Source organism: Theobroma cacao, chromosome 8, assembly GCF_053813885.1.
Source record: "Theobroma cacao isolate CCN51 chromosome 8, ASM5381388v1, whole genome shotgun sequence".
Classification (NCBI taxonomy): Eukaryota; Viridiplantae; Streptophyta; class Magnoliopsida; order Malvales; family Malvaceae; genus Theobroma; species Theobroma cacao.
The window spans coordinates 12,438,660-12,462,680 of NC_142646.1; the positions used below are offsets into that span (position 1 = coordinate 12,438,660).

At 34.7% G+C, this 24,021-nt stretch overlaps 1 protein-coding gene across 1 annotated transcript; it reads left to right on the forward strand.

The window, feature by feature from the left end:
* The first annotated feature begins 246 nt into the window (after positions 1–246).
* SYN2 (Rad21/Rec8-like family protein) lies at positions 247–7,422 on the forward strand. Its single transcript, XM_018126381.2, is given in 14 exon segments — positions 247–608; positions 1,357–1,621; positions 1,724–1,761; positions 1,826–1,872; positions 2,633–2,691; positions 2,824–3,920; positions 4,346–4,457; positions 5,148–5,278; positions 5,351–5,838; positions 6,226–6,262; positions 6,380–6,401; positions 6,512–6,644; positions 6,934–6,995; positions 6,997–7,422. Coding segments are annotated over 14 exon segments (2,706 nt in total). The 5' UTR covers positions 247–484; the 3' UTR covers positions 7,088–7,422.
* The last annotated feature ends 16,599 nt before the right edge of the window (positions 7,423–24,021 follow it).

Here is a 24,021-nt window from a genome sequence, read left to right on the forward strand (position 1 = left end):
TTGCACAAAAAAGGTAATTAATACAAGTACAGAAGTTTTAAATTGCAAAGACAGGTAAGCAAAGCAACAGTTTACCAAAAACATACTCTGTTTTAGTCATAGGAGAAGGGTCGAATAAGGCAAGGCCATTACTGTCATTTAACGTTCACTCACAGTAATCAAAGTAGAAAGACAAAAACATCACTAAAATCTTAAGAAATGAAAAATAAAATAAAAACCCAAGAATCTGTCACAATTTTCCCCCTCAAATTAAAACTCCTAATGGAAAAATAAAAAAAAAAAAAAGAAGAAGAAGAAAGTTCTAATTGAGAGGCTTGCAAGGCACACAACTCGACCGTTTTCTTCTCAAGTAACCTTCGCTTTGCTCTCTTCTTCTGCTGCAGAGTGCTGCAGAGTCCTCAAAGGTTCCAAATTTCTGTATTATGTTTATACAATCCAAAACCCCTAACAGAGAAGATAAGAGAAAGAGAGAGAGAAAAAAGCCATGTTTTTTTCGAAGGGCCTTGTTTCAAAGAAAGGACCTTTAGGCGCCATATGGGTAGCTGCTTATTTCTTCAAAAAGCTCAAGAAAGCTCAAATTTTTGAGACTAATATCTCCACTTCTGTTGGTTAGTCTCCCTTTTTCTTCTCCTTTTCAAATACCCATTGTTCTTTTCTTTTTATCTTTGCTTCTTTTGTGTCAAAAATGAGACTTTAACAAGGTCATATCTCTCCGGGCCATTATAGTTTCTTCTGTTTTTGTTTTACTCATATTTTTTTTTGGTTATATATGAAGTAAATGCAAGGTCGATAATTGTTTTTTTTGTTGTCCTTTTCGTCTGTTTTCATGTGCTGTTCTTCGTATTGAGAAGATAAAGTACAAATAAATTGTGAAAGAAGGAAAGTATTTCAGGTGGTGGATGGGAATTGCATGATACATTTCTGTAAAGTGTGTTTTTGTTTTTGTTTTTTTCTTCCTACCATGTGTATAGCGCCCACAATGCCTAGGATAACCTTAAACCCTTGTATGGGTTTTGTTTTTTTCTTTTTCCTTCACTATTCTGTTTCTTGTTTGAAAGTGCATATTACTGTGACCTAGTTTCTTGATGCTTCATTTCAATCCTATCTATATACATTTACATACATACACACATACATACATATATATTAATTAAAAATTTTCAAGCCTGTCTGTAATTTAAGGAATTGCGCTTCAAGTTGAAAGAAAAACAAGCTGGTGGTAGTTGATATTATATGTTGTTAGTAGAAATTAAATAATTTGGGCATTTTGAACTTTTGCAATTTTCTGAATGCCTATCCTTTCATATGCATTTTATATGTTTTTCCTCATTTTATACGTGTTTTTGTGTCTTGCAGATAATATTTTGCAAGACCAGCTTGATATTCTCACATATAGAGTATTGGCCTACCTCCTTCTTGGTGTGGTCAGAATATACTCCAAAAAGGTTGAATATCTTTTTGATGACTGCCAAGAGGTGCTGATTAAGATAAATGAATTTGTGGTTAGAGAAAAAAATAGAGCAAAGAAGGAGGCACTCCGTGCAAGATGTTTCTCTATTACTCGACCCGTGAGCTTTGACTTAGATGCTTTTGATCTGGAGATTCTTGAAGAAACTAGTGGGTATGCTAATCTAGTAATCTAGTTTAATAACAAACTTCATGTTCTTTTTTTTTTTTTTAAATTCTTTTAATCATGCTCAATATCATGGTTTCCTCTTTCCAGAGACAATGCGGTGCCTCATGAAGACATAACTCTTAAAGGTATTGATATTGCTTCAATTTTTTTTTCCATGCTGTGCTTATTAATTCAACATTGATGAAACAGATGTAGCTTGGAAAAATGCTGGAATAAGGGAATATTCTCTGGACAGGGTATGTATCATCTGGTCATATTATGTAAATGGTAATTTCATCAAATTATACTGAGTTTAGCTTATATCAGTCCTTTCGGTTGAACTTGTTGCCGCTCATATCTTTATTCTCTTTTACTTTGTCATAAGATCCTTCTATTTTTTGTGATTCTTGCCAATATATTAGATTGTTAGTCCAATATGTTATTTGTTATTGAAAGTGTAGTTTGTGCCAATTTTCTCCTCAAATAATCATGCATATAGTTTGCATTCAGTTTTTGGTTAGGATGAATATCAAGGATCAAAAGCAACCCCCAGGACTAATATTTAGACTATTATCCCAACTAGTTGGAATTGTTTATGGTGTATCCTTTCTACCGCAGGATTTATTAACTGTAGTTTAGTTGCATAATAAAGGGAAATAATGTTTGGAGATATTAACTGAAATCTATAGGTTTTTTTTTTTTTTTCTTTTTATAATTTTGTTAAAAACTCATTCAGCTATGTTTCAATGTAGTCATTGCACTAAAGGAACTATAGATGAAAACTTGGATTATGTTGATCTTGAGGTCAATTTTCTCTGCTTTTAGGCTGCAAGGGGCAATTTTTCGCTGTGGAAGATTGTTTTTCTGGACCATATGTGACCTATATATACAATATAGATTCATTTATGGTTTTTAAAGATTGTCAGAATTATCAGTAGTGGTTTCCATGCTAAGATATTTATGTTGGTTTTGGCACTTGGTCTAAAAATCCTGATTTGCACAAATTGACTCTTTCAGTCTGAGCAGTTTGAAGCCTTGGATGATGATTTCTTGATGGATGATACTCTAATTGAAGAGTAAGCTCATAAATCTCAATTGTTAGGTTCTCAGAAATTCTATATGTTTACACATGTTCTTTCCTTTATTCCTTTTAAGAGAAGCTCAAACTTTTGAAAAGATCTCTTTTAATCATATGCTTTTTGCTGCAGTTTTTCATGTCACCTGATGAACTTCAAGACGGAATCAAGAACATCACATGGAGTATGTGACTTGGAACTAAGTATGGAAAAGCTTCGATATGATGAAGAGGTTGCACATCTCAAAACAGTTAGTGGGGTTGAGGAAGACCCTCCAAACCTTGTTAAAGTTTTTGATAAAAGTGACAGAGAGCGTGTAGAGGTTCCTGACATGGCAGTTTTGGAGAACCATATGACCTTAAAAACAAGCAGGGAGAAATACAATGATAGGTTCTTGTCAGAAGAAGGTATGAATCTTCATAGTGAGGCTGAGGAGGATCCTCTAGGTCCACTTAAGCCACTTGCTGAAGATCAGACTAAAAGAGAAAAGATGAAGGATCCAGATTTATCAAAATCAGACAATGAAATGCACCAGGAAGACCATGTAAGCATCTTGGAAGCATGCACAGATGTTCCAGACATAGCAGGTTCAGAAAACCATATGGAAAGAGAAGCAAGCAGGGAGAAATGCAATAATAGGTTCTTTTCAGAAGAAGGGGTGAACCTTCGTAGTGAGGCTGTCGAGGAATGTCCAAGCCCTTTTAAACCACTTGCTGAAGATCAAGCTGATAGAGAAAAGATCAAGGGTCCAGATCTGCCACAATCAGAAAATGAAGTACACCAGGTTATGGAGGAAAATCATGTAAGCATTTTGGAAGCATGTGCAGAAGTTCCAGACATTGCAGACTCAGAAAACCATATAGGAACAGAAGCAAGCAGGGAGAAACCTCCAGGTCTCATCAAAACTTTTGGTGAAGGAAAAACTAACAGAGAGAAGATGAAGGGTCCAGATATGGTGCAATCAGAAAATGAAGTGCACCAGGTTATGGAAGAAGATTGCGTCTTGGAAGCAAGTCAAGGGAAGCTTCAGGCTTTCTTTCATATGGACATCGAGGAACCTTCCCCAGTTGTAAGACCACTTGCTGAAGAGGTTCAAACTGGTGCAGAGCTGGATAATTTTCCAGCAATGACAACTTCAGAGGATGGAAAGTCTCAGGTTGCTGCAAAAGACCATTCTCTGTTAGTTACATCGTATGCAACTCCTCAGTCCAAGCTGCGAGGTGCTTCAGGTATAAGAAAATGTTAGGATAATATCATTTCTAGCCTCTTCAGAATTTGTCCTTTCAAATTTTTGTTTGATACTTGATAGTTAACTTGATTCTTGTTTTTTCTGATTTGACAACTGCAATTGTTTTCTATGTTGCTCTGACTCTTTATTTTCCATGAAGTACCCATGTCCAACACATATCTGATGGACATGAGTATGGAGGTCTGCCTTCCAAGTATAAGGAAAAACTTAGAAAAAATATAGTGTACTCTTGAAGACACATACCTGTGTCCAACACTCACCCCAGAGTCTGAATAATATAGATTCCTTTCACTCTATGCTTTGCAGAATTTGATTGGAACTTCCGTTTATGTTATAAATTTTGAGTAAACTAAATAAACTTGGTGTTTAACATTTGTCCACTACATAATTCCTCCTTTAATGCAGGAGCCACTACACCACATTTTATGCCTATCCGAACGCCTGTGACCAAGGAGCGTGCTCGGCTTTCCAGGAAAAGAAAATGTGTCTTTGATGACATGATAGTTTTTCCAAATGAGTAAGCTATGGTTACCTCATTTTTTATCCCTTTGTCTATTCATTTTAAGTAATTTTAGATTGTTAATCAATTTTTAACTCTAATCCAGACATTGTTGTGTAGCTTTATACATGGTCCTGACTGCTGAGCTTGATTATCACACATGACAACAATAATTGTATTTGTTGCATTATGAAATAGCCATGAATTGGATTTTATGATGTAGTTGGAAATAAGATGTGTTCTTAGACTTGCGCTGAGTACTAAATTGGGTAATATTAGGTTTGATCTTTAATCAACAGATTCTGTAATTGGTGTTGCTTGCTCATATGAGATGTGCGTCTACTGCTGCAACATGATTAAGGTCATATAGGAATTCTATGGTAAACCTCAGTTTACTATAGAGCTCATTTTGTAGTTTAACAGCATTTCACTTGGCTTCTCATGCAGTCCACTATAAGTTGATCCAGCTATTGCTTAGGATAATTTAATTTCAATTTGCATGTTCTATTTCTGGATTGCAACATGCCCAGCACTAGCTGTCTTCTTGTAATTGATTAAATAGCTGCGGCACCTTTCTATGGGAAATGATGCAGTATAACTTTTTACTTAGGATATTGGTTCTTGATAAAAAATGTAAGGGGTACAAATAACTGAAGTTGACAGCTAATAACTTTATAATTCATTAAATTTCATGTGCAATGTTTTCAGCTTAATGAGGCAGTGGATAAAAGATGCAAGTGATTTGGTGTCTAAGCGGAGAAAATGTACTGCTCTAGATGCAAGGAAGACCCATCGGGTTTTCAATCTTTCCCAGAGTTTCTCAGAGGCTTCGGTTCCTTGTAATTCCACTATCATAGTTCTACATGGTCTTTTTCTACTTATGCCCTCATCGCTAATCATATTGTTGGCAGGCACCTCGGAGCTTAAATCTCTCTACTATGGAAAGCGATTGAGACTTCTTGAATCTGTTAAAATCATGAAATCTCCAGAAAAAATAGATGTGTCAGAAGCTCCTCCTATTGGTGGATCCTTTGACGAAGCAGAAATTGCTCCAGAGACTGTTGAAATCAGGGATCCTCCAGCTATGTTAAACCTCTCAAAATTTCCTCTTTTTGATGGATCCTCAGAGCAGACAGGAATTGCTCCTCAAACACCTCGTCGGCACTCACCTCCCCTTGTTGGGGGAGAACAAATGGAAATTGCTCCACAAACACCTGTACCACACTCAAAATCAGTGAGACGATTGGAGAGCCCTGAGTACCTCAAATGTGCTAACTTATTTGAAGTAGGACATGCAAATTTGGATCCTACTGAAAGTATCGAGAAAGAATCTTCTCTTATTGAAATTGTAGAAAAAGAGCCTTCCCTGAGCAAAGATGAAGTTCTTGATCTCAATCTGGTGAGCAAGGAGAAATGATATTACTGATAGCTGACTTAATGTGATAGAGAATAATCATCTGGCAGGGCTGCCTTATATATTGATGAAAGTTACAAAGCATAGGAATTAGTTTACAAACTGAACCACGCATTGCATCAATGTATTTTGCTATATTTGACGTGCAACTTCTTTCAAATTATATTTTAAATCATCTAAGCATGATAAGGTTGAACTTTAAACCCAAACCAAAATAGTATTTGAGACGACGATTGGTGTCTCACAGTGCTGGATGGTTTAGAAGCTTCTACCTGCTTATGAAAATGTATCAATTCACATGTTAGTTGATTGTTGGCTTCCCTATTCAAAGCATCTTCTATTAGTCATTTACTTGATTAATATTTTGGTCAGGAGATACATTCAGATGAAGATGATAACCAGGAACAGGGTAAGAGCTATTCGAATTGTTCTTTATTTTAAACTTTGATCTGGTCAGTGGATTCATTTTAGATTGCACATTGTTGTTACATGTGGGGTATTCTTACCTGAATTTTGTCATTTGCAGATGGATGGTCAATGAGAACCAGGTAAGATAAATACAGCCTTTACCATACTCTTTTGACTTAAATAGTTAAAGTCAATCCCTTATGCCTGCTTGCAAAACTTCCTTCCAATTGGTTAAATCTCTGTTGCACAGAATGGTGGCAAAGTATTTGCAGAGAAGTTTTCTAGGTCAAAGGAAAAGAGGAGAGGAGGAAACGTTGAAGTTATCACAGATTTTGGAAGGAAGAACAAAGAAAGAAAGCGTGAGGCTCTTTTATGAGATACTGGTATGTTGCAGCCAGTGACTTACCTTGAGAATCAATTGGTCACAGTGGTAATAATTTCACTCAAGCCCGGTGCACTGACTCAATTGGTTAATGCCATTCAAGTAGGGCTTCTCAACATGAGGTCTACCCAACTTGGACCAGTCACCGGTTCAAACCATGTCACACACTATAAATTTGTTATCTTTAAACTTAAGACTTTCTTGAGCACACACGAGCTGTTGTTTTTGACAGCTAAATTGGATTATTTGATGTGATAATTAACAATGGTGTAAACATACCAATTTTGCAGGTGTTGAAAACTAAAGGACTTGTGAATGTGAAGCAAGACACTGCTTTCGATGACATTCTTGTCCAGCAATCTCCTCAGTGGGACCAAACTTGCAGAACTGATGGAAAGTAGAACTGCTGGAGGATCTGTTTGTTATTTGCGAGAAGTAGAATAAGTCTTTTGATGAGGATCTATTTGTTAATTGCAAGAAATAGAATTAGTCTTTTGATCCTAACCCATGTTAAATGAGTTATAGCGGTAGTCCCTCTGTAAATTGAGTAGTTCTGTAAATGTTATCAATTTTAGCTGATATAGGAATCACAAATGTTCTCATTAGAAGAGTACAAGGAAAAGAGGATGTAACTACCTTTTCTTTTCTTTTTTCTTTTTTTTCTTTTTTTGATAGGGTCTTACTTTGAGAGCTTATCTTAGTGATTTGATTAACTTAATCAGAAATCCCTGTGTAGACCATTGTTTTTGATGATTTAATGTCTTTTTATTCAACAACAATGACTTTGACCATCCTGGAAAGCATGAGATGCTGTGAGCAAAGTATTGGTTACATTGAATAAGAAATGAGCGAATTGTTTGATTGAATGTCGACTAAGATTCTTGTAATTAAATACATAAAATAGAATGACTTTAAAATAAATAAAATGTAATATCTGAAGGCTTCTTGGACAATTAATCTTTGACTTTGTAAGGGTTTGAATCTCTTGAAGCTTGTGAGTTTCCATGATACTTCACATTCAATGGAGATGTCTCTTGCTCTCAGATGTCTTTGACATAAAATACTGTCGGTGTCTTTATAATTCAGTAAGGCAATCAGATTTTGTTTCAATTTACAACCAACTTAGAGCTCATTATATCTTGGTAAGACTTTTGCTCTACTCTTTACATGGAAACACAAAAAAAGCATACTATTTTCAACAGTTTTTAATGTTTTGCAATTTGCAGAAGCTGGAATGAACCTCTTAGGAGGTTTTTGGAACAGCCCCATTGGTCCCAAAACAAGTCGCTTTTGGGGCCCTGTCACCAACTGGGGCATTCCTACTGCTGTACGCTCACTGAAACCAAATCCATGTCCTTGTCTTGTCGGCGATTTAAGCATAATTCAGTGTTTTTTGATGACATTTCTATGATGGTTTTTTTGTTTACGGGCCCATTTAGACACAAAGAAACCACCAGAAACAATATCTGGCAACATGACTGCAGGCTAATTTCCACATGTTTAATCTCTATAGACATCTTTTTTTATCATTTCTTTTATTCTTCATGCTAGCAGGGGTTACAGTTTAGAAAACCTGCTTGGTTTTTTGCAGCTATGTGCGTTTATTCTTTGTTATACATGAGGTTTGCATGGATGGTACAGCCACGCAACCTCCTCCTTGCATGTCATGCCTCGAATGAAACTGTGCAGCTTTATCAGCTCTCCCGTTGGATGAAGCCTCAGGGGTAAGCAATATCATTTTAAACCGTTTTTTCCATTTGCTTATGTTTCTCTATGCAAAAACTGTTGGTCCCTATAATATGTGCTAGAGAGGGGGTGAATAGCACAATTTGGCTCTTGACAAGATTAGAAACTAATTTTCAGAATTTAAGAAAACACAAACAGAGTATAAAATACACAACAATTTAGAGTGGTTCGGTCCAAGACCTATATCTACTACCTTGATTATCCAACCAAGGATTTTCTCACAAACTCACTAACAACTGGTGAAATTTACAAGCTATACAATGGATTTTACCAAGCTCAGCCACAACCTTTTACACTAGTTTTTCACGGGCTCAACTAAAACCCAAAGTGGTTTTCCAAGGCTCAACCACAACCTTCAACAATCAAGCTATCTCAAGCTTGAACAACCCCTTAGAGTGACTCTCTCACTCTAAGAATACAGGAGAAGTAGTAAAAGAAGGTACCTATGATCACTGGTTGATCTGAGTGGTACAAGATTGAGTGCTAAATACAAATGCAAAGAGTAGGCATTTAAGTGCAATGAAGATTTTCTGGTTTTTCAACTCTCTATAGCTCAAATCTCATTCAAGGCTTCTTAAAAACTTGTTTCTAATTGTTGGAAGACCCTTTTATACTTGAAGATGCAACTTTGATGGCAGTTTGGCAATTTATATCCGTTGGAAATAGTTGAGGATGAGTTCTAGCTGTTAATTTGTCTTGTAGTGCTCTGGTTCAAATTGCAGACAAAGAGCTCTTAGTCGACTAACTTGGTTGACCAAGTTGGTTCTGTTTCTAGTTTACAGATTCTGGTAGAGAGCACTTAGTCAACTGACTTGGTCGACTAAATCGGTTCTGTTTCTCAAACTCTTCAGCCCGCCATTTCTCCAATTTGAAATTTGGTCAACCAATGTTCTTCCTTGTTTCACCAATAAGATTCCTCCTTGTTATTCAGTTACATCTTGTTGATTTTATCCATCTTTTTCTTTCAAAAATACTCTTTGAAGAGTTAATGAATTAATTTCATATATTAATTTTCTGCACACTCAAGTAAAGGTATTAGACACAAATAAATGAGAATGTTTTATTATCATCAAAAACTAATAGAGCCAACAATCTCCCCCTTTTTGATGACGACAAAACACTTTTTGATTAACAACATAGTGTCATTTTAATTCTTTTTAGTTTTCTGTAGAAAATGATGATTGCTCCCTCTAAGTATAAGCTCCCTCTTAGTGTATGCATATTTTGCTTATTTTATTTCAGCCAATTTTATTCTTGTCATATAGAGAATGATATTGTATATTTAGAGTATACATATGTTCAGCAACACAGAGTGATTTGCAGCCATAAATTTTTAGCTGCAAGTTTTGATAGATTTTCATCAATGTTCCAGCAATTGTCAACAGTTTATTGATTTCAAATTTAATCTACATCATTTATGTTTCAAATGATATACTATACACACCATCTATATCTATTTTTAAACAAAAATTATCCACAATGTCATATTAAAAATCATTTATCCGCATGTAAATCAATATCAGTATAGCACCAGTAGATTTTGTTCATGACAGTCAAAATACCAAAATAGCAAAATATCAGCAGACTTCAATTTTTTAGCAATTAAGCAACATAGTCATATCAGCATTCATTTTTCACATACAACTTCATAAATAACATAATTAAAACTGAGTGTTTAAGTGCCACCATGGCACAAATAACAGTTAATCAACAAGTATTTCGAAACTGCCCCTAGACTATTTTTGCTTCCTATCTCCTATTTTTCTAAGTTCATTCACCCCTGATTTTGCCTTCTTTCCTTTCCTAGGTTCCTTCTTGGTTCCTCCACCCTAACACTTTTTTTTAAGTTTATTCTTTGGTTCCTGCACTTTTGTTCTCTGGTTCCTACACCCATTCTACTCCCCCTATTTGTCAACATCAAAGGGAGGAGCTTCTATTCATATGATGTGTCAGAGGGTTAGGATTTAGTGCTGTAGAAAGGGTTGAAAGGAAAAGAAGAGGGCTCTCGGAGAGGTGATGACTGTCTTGGGGAAGGTTTTGGTGAGGACTTGTCTGAGACAGGGATTGGAGAGGAGGCTGAAACTAGTTTGGATTTCTCTACCAACTTGGAAGACTTTCTTCTCTTGAGAAAAGCTGTCTTGGTTGCCATAGTCTTCCTACTTTTGATTGGTAGTTTTGCCTCAGTTGGTGGTGTTGTAGTGGCTTTGACTTTCCCTGTTTTTGTCTTTACTCTAATAGCTGATGCAGATTTCTTTCCTTTTCCTACACCTTCACCATCCTTTTGAGTTTCTGTCTTGGCAGTGTCTTTTTCAGCTTGTCCTTCCTTAACCATTTGGTGGAAAATATCCATGATGGAAACTTCCTTTGAATTTGGAGGAGAGGTTTGGTGTTTCTCTGTCTTTGAATCATTTTTCTTTGAGGTTCAGGGAAGAGTGTCTTGGCTGGTTGATCAACCCCTTGGGAAGAGTCCTCAGTCTGCAGAGTAGGACTGGCAAATTTGTGGGTGGAACCTTCAGTCTGAATGCCAGAACTTCCAACATGAGGAGCAGATTTTTCTGCTGACTTAGCTGAACTTTCAGCACCTTGTTGTACAGGTGCAGTGCTGGATGTGGCAGAACTATCTGCAACCACAGGTTCAGATGGCATGTTTTCCTTCTCTTTCAGTTTGTTTTCCAACTCAGTGATTTTATCTTCCATTTTCTGTAGCTGCAATCCTTGGTCAATCAGCTTACCATCAATCCTCATGAGCAGATTAAAAATCACTTCATTTGAAAATCTGGAGGGAGCTTCTTCAGGTTGAGCAAGTAGACTGTGTTCTTTTCTTGGGCCAGTTTTAGAGGTTTTAATGAACTTTTCTCCATCGAGCACATAACCCATTTTAACTAAGCTGCCATAATGAATGGCTTGATCACTGGTTTTTACCAAGTCCATATCATACCGCTTTGCCCATATTCCCTTCTTCTGCACAAGGGATGTAATCACATTCCCATATGGCATATTGACCTTATCAAGTTTGTAGGCACTTCTCATTTTCTCAATCATAAATTTTCCCAAATTTAGAGATACTCCATTAAAAGCATTCTCCATCAGCTAGAGGACCTGGAGGCTGATGTAGCTAAGGCTTCCACTTTTACCCTGTATATTGGCTACTATAAAATAATGTAAAATCCTAATCTGAGGACTGGTTATCAAATCGGAATTTCTTTCTTTCCAGTGATGATCTCCCACAATGAGGACGGATCATATTTTTTAGGCAGTTCAAATTCACCTTCTTTACATTCTATTTTTAGCTGGTTCCTTAAATCCTTAGCAGTCACAACAAACTCTTTTCCATTCAGATAAACATTCAACCTATCTTCTACATAATCATCATAATCTATTAATTCTTTTCCTTTCAAAGCAATTCCAGAGTAAAACTCTTTGACCAGACTTGGACTATAAGACCTATTCTTAAAGGTGTTGTAATCTTTTAGTTCTAGTTCATCAAAATACTCAGATAAACTAGTTTGGATTTTGACATTTTTCTCAAAACTCTTCCAATCAATAAACTTTCCATACGAGATTAGTGCATTCTTGATATTTTTGAATCTATACTCATGCAACTTATTCCTAAATTTTGAAGAAGAAGAACTGATACCTTTGTGGAGTGAAGGCTCTGTATCTTTCTTCTTGCCAGTTTTCTGCTTCTTTTCTCTTAGTTTCTCAAATATATCTTTCACTGAACCAGGCATGATTTTCAATTTCTTCTTCAGACTTTCAATTCCTGTTCTTCCTCCATTGGCCTTTTCCCTTTCTTTTTCTCTGATATCTCTTTGCTTTGAGATGTTCTAGCCATATTTGTTGCAGAAATTTCTGAGGGTTTGCGTCAGTTTCAGAGGCAAACAAGAAGATTTAGGTTTTTGTTTTTAGAGCAATGGGTTTCAGGGGAGAGAGGAGGAAAGGCAGTCAGCAGTTATTACAAAAAAAACTGCTCACATTCCTTTTAAGTTCTGCCCTATTTTATTGGTTTATAATTTCAAACTTCCTTCTAAAATTTGGTTATTTACCTTTGACAGTTTTTCTTCATTCTTTTTGCACCCGGTAAACCTAAATTTTTATCACATTTTACTCATTCTTTCTTTAAACTCATTGAGTCTTATTATTTAAAGCTGTCAGATCACTCTTAATTGACTAAGAAATCCTTAGTTGACTGAAAGCATTTTATTTTCTATGTGAGAGCCAAAGGTTTTCTGATAATTCCTTCACACTAATCATCCCTAAATTTCTTCTGATATCACATAATTTATCTTCACTCAGAGGTTTGGTAAAAATGTATGCTAATTGATGTAAAGTATTCACAAATTCTATCTTAATATCATTTTCACCACATGGTCTCTAATAAAATGGTGTCTAATTTCAATGCGCTTTGTCCTAAAGTATTGCACAGGATTTTTTGATATATTGATTGCACTTGTGTTATCACAGTATATTGGTACACTATGCATAGTTATTCCATAGTCTTTTAATTGTTGCTTGATCCAAAGGATTTGTGCACAACAACTACCTAATGATACATATTCAGCCTCTGCTGTAGACAGTGCCACTGGGTTTTGCTTTTTACTGGACCAAGACACAAGCAACCTTCCTAAAAATTAGCATGTTCCACTAGTGCTTTTCCTATCAGTTCTGCTGCCAGCAAAGTCAGCATCTGAATATCCAACTAAGCTAAGAGTTAAGTTTCTAGAGTACCACATTCCTAGTTCCTAAATGTCTATGAGGTATCTAAAAATTCTCTTAACAGCTGTTAGGTGTGATTCTTTAGGCTGTGACTGAAATCTAGCACACAAGTACACACTAAACTGAATATCTAGTCTACTTGCTGTTAAGTAGAGAAGAGAGCCGATCATACCTCTATAGAGCTTTTGATCTACATCCTTACCTTTTTCATCTAAGTCGAGTTTGGTGGATGGACTCATTGGTGTGGAATTTGATTTCAACTGTAGCATATCGAATTTCTTGAGGATATCATGAGTATATCTTTCTTGGTTGATGAAGATTCCTTCCTCACTTTGTTTGATTTGAAGACCAAAGAAGTACTTTGACTCTCCCATCATGCTCATCTCAAATTGACCCTACATTTCCTTTGCAAAGTTCTTACATAAAGCTTCATTAGTTGCACTAAATACAATATCATCCACATATATTTGCACAATAATTAAATCATTTAGATATCTCTTAATGAATAATGTAGTATCGATGCTGCCTCTATCATACCCTTTCTCAACTAGAAATTTTGAAAGCCTTTCATACCAAGCTCTAGGAGCTTGTTTCAATCCATACAAGGCTTTATGAAGTTTGAAAACATGATCAGATTTTTCAAAGTCTTCAAAACCAGGTGGTTGTTCTACATATACTTCCTCTTGAATTAATCCATTTAAGAATGCACTTTTTACATCCATTTGAAACAATTTAAAATTCATGAAGCATACAAAAGCTAGCAACAACCTTATGGCTTCAATCCTAGGAACCGGAGCAAAAGTTTCATCATAATCTATTCCTTCTTCTTGGTTATATCCTTTTGCTACCAACCTAGTTTTATTTCTAACTACATTTCCTTGCTTATCTACCTTATTTCTAAATACCCATTTTGTACCAACAATAGGGTGATTTGAAGGTCTAGGTACCAATGACCATACATGACTCCTTGTGAATTGATCAAGTTCTTCTTGCATGGCCATTATCCAACTTTCCTCTTTTTCAGCTTCTTCAAAGTTTTTAGGTTCAATTTGAGATATAAAAGCTGAAAACTCACAAGTTTCTCTACTTGCTTTCCTAGTTTTAACTCCTTGTGAAATGTCACCTATTATTTGGTCGTGTGGATGATCTCTTACAAATCTCCAACTCCTTGGTAGATCATCATGCTGATTTTTTGCTATTTGTAGATTTTCTAAAGGTGGAGTTTCATTTTCTTTTCTAGGTGAGCTTTTTTCATTATTTTTGTTGTTTTCTAAGTTCATTTCCTCCATTTGTTTTTCTAGGACTTCTACATCATCATCATCATCATGAACTTCTTTTTGTAATGCATTTGACTCATCAAAAACTACATGAATTGATTCTTCAACAGTCAAGGTCCTTTTGTTAAACACTCTATAGGCCTTTGAGTTTAATGCATATTCTAAAAATATTGCTTCATCACTCTTTGCATCAAACTTCCCTAGGGGTTGTTTTCCATTGTTCAATACAAAGCATTTACAACCAAAACTCCTAAAGTGAGAAATATTTGTTCTCCACATTATGTCACATCAAAATCACATGAAATTAAAATGACAAATGATAGTTTAACTAATGATAATTAATTAGTCGTTAGTTGTAAAAGATCTGTTAAATTCAAAATAAAAAAATTTAATTAAAAAAAAAGAACGTGTTTAAGTTTTCTAAAATAATTTAGGGATTTTCTAAAGCATTATGCCTAAACTAAGCATCTCAATTTTTGGTGAATATGGAAGTTGATATCAGGTACGGTACAACCACTTCAAAATTTTCACTAAATGCAAATTAACTGCCATTTTAACAAGTTTTGTAAAAAGTATTTATATTGAAAAATAACTTTAAATTCTGAAATTTAACATGTTTAATTTAAAATATGTTAATCATTAATTTTAATTTGAACAAACTTTATATAAATATGTAAATACTTTAAATTCAATAGAAAAGACAAGATTTACAATTAAAATGTCTTTTTCTTTGACTTGGGAAGATAACCATTACAATAAGGGCCTATATATATATATATAAAAGAAAAAATCCATTTCAAACCTCAAAAAGAGAGAATTTCAAAACATTTTCAATCAAAATCTTCTGGAAATTGAGCACTTTGTTATTTGTTTGGCTATTGCATTTATTTAGAATTGGGCTCAGTGCAAGTGCAAGTCTAACCCAATAGCCCAATTTAATAACTGAGTGCATATGCAATTGATCCTTCTATGATAACCCTAGATAAAGATTACTGATTGGAGTGCAATATAATTACTGCTTAATAACAAAACTTTCTCCCTTTTCTTGTAATTGTCGTTTTGAACTCATGTAGAAAGCCCTTGCTGGTTTGAGGCAAATTAATCTGGCAAGTTTGTAATGGAGAGTCATTTATGCCAAAGGCCAAGTGTCTTTATCCTTTTCCAGAACCTTCAATTTCTGAATCTCTATTTTTGAGAAGTGATAATTAAGATTATAGTGCTGGATTTTATGGTTTGCTCTGATTCTGGTTTCTCAATGCAATCTTAGCTTACTTGTTTTGTATATTTTTTTAATAGGTCCTCAGAAGATTAGCAATGAGAATATCTTGCATCAATTAAGGAATTAATTTAATAGATTATCAAAAGCATGTGTGTGTATATATACATATACATATACACGAACATATATATATGTGTATATATATGTATATATACATACATATATATATTGTTGGTATCAAATGTTTTTAAAGTTCATATTTTTATATTAATTAAGTATTTTATATTTGAAACGATTGTCTAGGTGGCATTGTTACTTAGAAAAAAGTAACACCAAACATTATTTGCATGTAATCATAAGGGATGGTTCTATTTAAACATGAAAAACTATGTAGCCTCTTGTTTGTAGGTTGCGCCACAGAACACAATCCACAAACAAGGCTTTACAAGGTATCCCAACTACTCTGCAGAATTCTGGATTCCCCTAAGACTCTTTAATCTAGGGCTCTGATACCAAGCTTGTCACAATCTTGTCCTTGGTCGTGACTGACACGAAGACTCAATGGAGGTAATCCATCAAGCCCACGTAAGCCTCATACGTCACTTTTATCACTTGGCTCATCATTTGGAACTTTAAATACTCCCACAACATTTCATAAGTCATAATTTATAACGTAAAATTTCACTTTTATACATAAGGCAGGGTCTTATGCAATAAAATTTACCGTTACTTATAATTGGCATTACCTAAACAATTTCTAAGTCTACCACCTTGTGGCTATCTTGCCTCACACTAGGCATTTACAACTAACTCACAATCCAAGTATACGTATACATATAAACAAGGTCAAATGACCAACATCTAATCAAAACAATTTACTAACTACCAGCTACCAGCGGAGTGACTTAGGTGCCGAAGATATTATTGAATGCCATGGTCATTGAACCTACCTAAATAGGCACGCAGATCCCTCGAGTGTCTATGACTTAAGTGGCCTTAGATCTACAAAACATGAATTTGAAATGGTGAGTACAATCACTTAGTGAAGGATACAAAGGGGAACAAGCAATAAAAAGGAATAGATTTCAAATCAATGCACATTTGGTTGAAATCATGCACATTTTCCTACGCAAATCTGTGATGCATTTAGGTCTTACTTGTAAAAATATACATAAGCAATACATAAAGCAGTAGCAGTAGCATAATAGAATGCATACATAACTTTCTTTAGTGGTATTTTCTGCCTTATCGAGCCTAATGCATATAGGGTACTTCGACCCTTACTCTAGTGGTATTTTTGCTCCACCGAGGCCATGCTCTTTAAGTACTCCGACACTTTACTCCAGTGGTGTTTTTGCCCCATCGAGGCTATGTTATGTGTTATGAGCCAACCTTGTATAGGGTTGTGACAGGGTAGAATTACATAGAAGATTATGTTTTTTGTACCTACAAGGGAGATGTCCCCCTTTTAAACATTGTAATGCCATTTGGTGACAATTCAAAAAATACTTGTTAAGTCGTTAGAGGAAAGACCTTTTAGGAAGGGAATGTCCCCATCTCACACATTGTAATGGCTATTGGTGAAATACTTGTAAATCCTCGAAAACTCTTTATAGAAGGTGAGTAATCGGTGGATTGTTGGGCTGCCTCATTGGTAAATATATGTTTGTAGTGAATCATCTAGGGCTACCCCTATGGCCTGATGATGGCGTGTCTTGGTCCCTTTGTACTCATTTTCATATTAATAAAATATTTTTCTTTATGTGGCTTCAGTGGTTGCGTATATAGCATTCGGTATACCTTATGATTTCGATATACATTGCCTTAATCTAATTTGTGGCTATTGTTGATGTTTGTTTAGATTTAAACAAGTTATTGGTCGGCTTGCATAAAAGCGTTCACTCAAGCGTTGCAAAGACTATCGCATACTTAAGCGAAGAAGAGTAGTTCGTGATAGTTGGTATCAAAGTCGACTTTGGGTACTAGCGATGTGTCACTGAGGATAGTGAGCCTTTGTTGAAGTGGGAGAGTGTAAAACCCGACCCTATAAACACATGTCATGACATACATGCACTGAGTAGCATGTTATTATGCTAGGAAAGCACCTAAGAATAGATGAAACCCGGTATCGTACCTAACGGTACACTTGAGTTGATTTAACCTTGAACTAGTTCAAATAGGAATCGTAGGATGAAATTTAATATTTTATAGTCAAGGAATGACTAAAAATGATTGTTCGGAGTTCGAGGGTTCATTAGGGGTAAAATTGAAAATTTTGATGTTCAGGGGTAAAATCGTCATTTTGCCACCTAAGATAATAATTTGATAATGGAGTGAAATTTTTGACCAAGATTAACTATTTGGAGTATAATTTAATGATAGGAAGTGAAAAAGTTTAATTCTGGTGATTTCTGGAGTGTAGGGGCAAAATCGTAATTTTACCACTAGTGGACAAATTTTGAGATTTTGAGAGAATTTAGATCAAATTTGACAAATTGGAGAATGGTATGAGTATAAGGGATGAAAAATATGTCTATGGGCAATTTTTTAGTTTTTGAGGCAAAAATGTAATTTTTGACTTTTATAGGGGCAAAAGTGTAAATTTCAAAAATTACTCCACCGAGACTTTGGATAAGTCTGAGAATTTTATTTAAGCTATGGATATGTGGGACAAGTGTATGGTGAAAATTTGGAAACAAATGGATGAAATTTTAAAAATGAGTCAATGGGAAAGTGACACGTGGTATTTTATTAATGATATAATATTATTTTAATAAAAAGTCAGCCCATTTAAACCCCATTTTAAGTGCTGGCTGGCCATAAGGGAGAACAAGAGAGAAAATAGAGAGGAAAGGAAGAAAAAAAGAAAAACCAAAGAGAAACAAGAAAATTCAAAGAGGAATTCACGTTTTTTGCCCCTTTACGCGTCTAACGGTAAGATTTTTCGACTTTAGCTTGATTTCTACCTTTCTTATGCCTTTGTTTCCATTTAGCATGCTTGAGGAGAGAGATCTAAAAGTAACATCAAGGGCTGGACGAAATTCTAGGGGAGAGATTTTGAAATTTTTAGGTATTGATTTTTAGTTAAATTGGTAGTTTTAGTTAGTTAAATGTGTTTAGAAATTAAATTGGGCAAGAAAGCATTAAATTTTCACAATACCCACCCTTGGCCGAATCTGCAATGAGGTACAATGATGATAATCTGATTTTTATTCTAAGAGAAATGAAGAGAAAATGATGAAAAATGGTTAAATGTGATAGAAAAACAAAGTGGAAAATTAACCGAGTTAATGTCCCATTTTTGGCCGAATTTTCCAAGGAAGAGAGTGAGCTGATTTTAGTGATTTTAGAGGAATATTGGCTGATAATTAATGGTTAGAAATGTTGGAGAGAGAATGGGACAATTTAGAGCTAAAATGGAGCGCGTTAGCAATTTATCGGGTAAAGTGCCAAAAATAGGTTAATACCGCGTTTAAGCCATTTTTGGCTATTTCATTTCATACCATGCATTAGTCTAGGATTTAAGTCAAATATATAGTGATTTAGCATTAATGTGATGAATTGAGTAAATTTGTGCAATGTGTCTAGGAGGAGAGCTTTCCGGTAAAGGCAAAGAAATCGTACTCGACGAGTAGTTATCGGGGCACCTAAAAAGCAATTAGTTTGTACAAACGGTGAGTAAACCTATTATTATTGTGAATTATCTAGAGTTATTTTAAAAATGCTCTTTATGTATTTTATGAAACGAAAATGAGATTAAAACAGGATTTTTGATGTTTTAGAAATAAATGTGACAAAAAAATATATTGTGTTGATTATGAAATTGAGTAATTGGAGGCTATTAACTGTCTTGAAAATTATATATTTTCCTATGAATGACTTATGAGATATGAGTATATGTGGCTATATTTTGTAAGTGTATTGGGAAATTTATGTAAGCTGTTTTTACTATGCAGGCTGGATAAATAAATAAAAGCCACGTTATACTGTCGAAATTTTATTAAAATTGGTGGGTTAGTCACTGCAGTGACAAGTTTTCGTGGATTGCCTATTAGAGGGGCACGGTAAACCCGATTATATAGTTACTCCGGTTGTAGAGGCGAGGAGGGTAACTCCTGGGATAGTATTAGAGCTCACTTCACGTCGAATCCCCACGTGAATGTGTAACTCGACTAACGCCAAGGAACGGCTTGTTTTAAAAATAAAAATGTGTTTCACATGTAAATGTTATAACAACCTTGGTGGACTCGGTTAGATGCCTCGGCCAAGATATCTGCGAGGATTAGTTTTGGCTTGAGCCTTGTTTTTAATAAAAAACATAAGCCTTAACAACTGTTTTGGTAAATTACAAATATTTTATTGTTTAAGAAATAAATTGAAAACATTATGAAATGGTTCGTAATTTGTTGTTTAAACTTGCCTCCATTTTACTCGCCTTTAGATATTTATGGTAATGTCTGTTTACTAATTGGGATTGCAAAATCTCACCCACCTCCTTTCCAAACATTTCAGGTCTGTGGTAGCTTGTAGATACCCTATTTTGTCGAGGATTTCAGTTGACATCTCTACCACACAGACAGTAGGTTTCTAGCACCAACACTGGGTGTATTTTGGGCCACTTGTCATTGTAACCATTATTGTACATTATAACTTTGTAAATTTTTGTATGTGTGAATTTATTTTACTTACACGTTACAAAAGATTTCTTACACGTGTTTCTATAAATATTGTTTTATATAAAAAATGCTATATTTTAATCAATATTTTGAATAGTGATATTTATCTATAAATCCTTTCAAAATATTTTTGTCTTTTGATTTACTTGAGCAGGAAACTACTGAAAATTGTTTAAAATGGAATGTTTAAAAACGATTGCTCACAGAAAAGGCAAGAAACTGATATGTAAGCCTTGCGGGTTCTGATTGGCATTTCGGGTAATGAGTGTCAATTGGGACGTCGTGGCTATTGTCATGGGCCCGAGGGAGGTTTCGGGTTGTGACAGAGAGGATGTCACAATCCTTATGTGGATGTGAATCCCACATCGTCAAGATAATGCTCCCAGTGAGTAGAGTCATGAAGTCCCACATCGAAGGGAAACTCTTAGCGGGGAGTAAGAGAGGATGTCATGGTCTTAGAGAGGGGAGCCATGAATCCCACATCGGTTATGTACTAGAGTGATACTTAGGCATTTGAGGATTCACACCACCTTCAACCTGTGAGGTGCCTTTTATGAGACTAAACCGTGAAGCCAACGAGTCATAACGGATAATGCCTCACAAGGGTTAGTGTGGACCATGACACTATGTTTCACACACATAACAACACCATTACATTATTATTCACATCAAACATAACATGACAACTAGTCACAAATCATTCTTATCTCAGTACATATAATCATATACATATAAACATCTTACCTTAACCTAGGGCTCATATAACATCTTAGAAATTAGCTTGCTCCCATGCATTTATTTTTCTATAAAAAACCTCTATAGTATAATATACTCAAACCTCATTTCATGTATTTCCAAAACCATTTGTATGCAATATCCACTCACTTGAAAATTACTTATACCATGGTTCAGCTAGCATAGTTGATTAAACCTTTGTTCACAAGATTTGGTGCTCCAAAAGTAGTCTTAACTTAGCTTGCTTCTCCCTTTTCTCAACTAACTTCTTTTCTCGGTAAGCCTCATTTACCAAATCAGTACTATAAATATCTTATCAGCTAATTTCCAGCTGAACAGATCCTAGAAAAGCTTACTCAATTGAATTCAAACTTAATCATTGAATTGAAAATCCACAAGAGCTCTAAATATAATTATTCAAGCTTCCTTAATGGTTAAATCAAAGCCAACAAAATCTCCAAAATCCTCAAACTTGGAGAGGATAAACAATTGCTGAAACATAACCAAAACAAGCATTACAATAGGTTAAACTTAACCTCAAGCTGCTAGAAAGCTTTACCTTGCCTTGGGTACCAATTTCTTATCTCTTATTTGAAGATTCTGATGCATAAAGACTAAGGAGAACTTGGAGAACATTTGGCCAAGAAAGAAATAAAGAATGCTTCAAAACAAAGGCTGGGTGGAAAAGCCAAAGTTACTACTACCTTTGTTTTCAGAATAAAACCAAATGGACGTGAATACCAAAAGAAAAAAAATAATTAAGGCCATTGGGTAACAACCCCCCACTTAGGCGTGAATAACAAGGTGGAGGAGGCATCTTGGTGGACATGTTGGTTTAATTGCCCATTAGTCCTTGCCTTTACATCTTTTCATGTTATTCACCTCCTTCCTTTTTTTTCTTTTTAATTTGGTCCCTTAATTTTTTTTTTCTTTTCAATTTAGTCCTTCAATGTTTTTTTTTTTTAAATTAGTCCTTTTCCCAAAGTAGAGGTCCAAGATATGCACAACAACTTAAAGATATTGAGTATTATCCTTGGAAACTATAGCCCACAGGCTCAAGGATTCTGTTTATTTTCATTTGAAGCTTAAAATCACAAACTCAAGGATTCTGCTTATTATTCATGGAAGCTTAAAATCATATACTCAAAGATTCTATTTATTATCCTTGGAAACTCACATAATGCCTAATTAGTCTTGCTTCAACACAAATCTTGTTCCTTTTTCTCTTAATTCCCTTTTCCCACAAGGCTCAGCCTTGAACATCACCATTATCACATTCATTCTAATCTCATTAACCTGATTCAATCCAACATAGCATTCAAACATATTCAATAAATCATGATCACTTCATTCATTCTTTATTTCCTTTACTATATGTGTATATATACATATCTTAGTAAACCAATTTCAATCTTAACCTTAAATGCTTATACACTACACAAGAAACCACCTTATCTATTCCACAAAAACATTTATCTCAAAACAGTCGTCTATATTGAAATCCAAACCACATGACTTGTAGCTCCGCTAACATGCCCTTCAGTATACAATTAGAAACCAATTCCCATCAATATATCCACATCTTGCCATGCATATTCATATATATTCAGATTCATAACTATGTACATGGATGTAATCTCATATCAATCTTAAACACATCACTATATATATCAAGGCATAACTAATGCCCTATCAAGTGTTTGGACATTTGATTTCAATCAAGCTAAGTCCTACAATAGGCTGTTTACCTTATAATGCCTGCAAACTCCCATCATACATCTATTTATATCAACATCAATTGTGCATATATTTGCATTTCCCATCATGTGCCGTAATGACCAACAATATACCTTAGCTCATTTTGTTATACATAAGCATACATTTTCACAAATTCACATATGATCATCTAATCTCAACCACCATGGCATTAAACATGTTTATAGCTTTCAAGCTCATATCACACAATTTCTTTTGCACCGATTCAAGTGCACGCGTTACATCATTTTATGTACTCATAAGATTGCATACTTGAATCACATTCTACAATAACAATTCATGACATATATGGATAGCTAAAATAACTTAGCAATCACATGCACATCAATTTACCTAACTCAGTAGGCAAGTATAATTTTATAGGTTATAGTTCGTATACATAAGTCAGGGTGTTACAAAGTAAATATTTTATGTATTATATTTAGTATTATAACTTGTGATATGTGCTCATTGATAAAATAATATTCAAGTGGATCATGTTTATATTAATTTTATATAAGTTTGCCCTTAGGAATTTATTATACTGGTATTATCTTTTGATTTGTCACTTCAACTCCAAATCAAGATCAAAGATATCAATCAAATAGATAAAAAATAATTAAAAATAAATCCCACCAAATCTTATTGTGTTAATGCTACACCTTGTAATATTATATGACAAATTTCCATTATCAACTAATCAATAAACAACATGAGAAAATTGGCATTATCGTTGCCAAGTTGAACATAGCAAAATTTCAATCTATTTATTTGGTTACTATTTTTATTATTTTCATGTTTGTCTAAATCTCATGGTGGGGTTTTTTCGTTTTATGGTTCATCATGACTAGGCTATATTATTAATTAGGGTAAACTCCACATAGACCCCCTGTGGTTTGATATTTTCTCACATAATACCATGAGCTTTTTTTTCCCAAATGAAACCTTGTGCTTTATAAATGTTCCCATAAGGCTAACGATGTTAAATTTTCAATATAAAGACAATAAAATCCTTATATTTAAAAGTCTTATTTCTTGCATTAATTTAACCCTAAATTGCTAATATTTTTTCACGCTATATTCTAAATAGAGAATCCATAAAAAAAATTGCTATAAGAAGATGAATGCTAGCCATTACTTTCGTCAAAATTCTTAGCGGACATGTATTTTTTTTTATAATTGGGGGAGGGGGGATTCGAACCTTGCTCTTTAGGCAGGGAGATCATGCACCAACCAATGAGCCAAATGCATTAA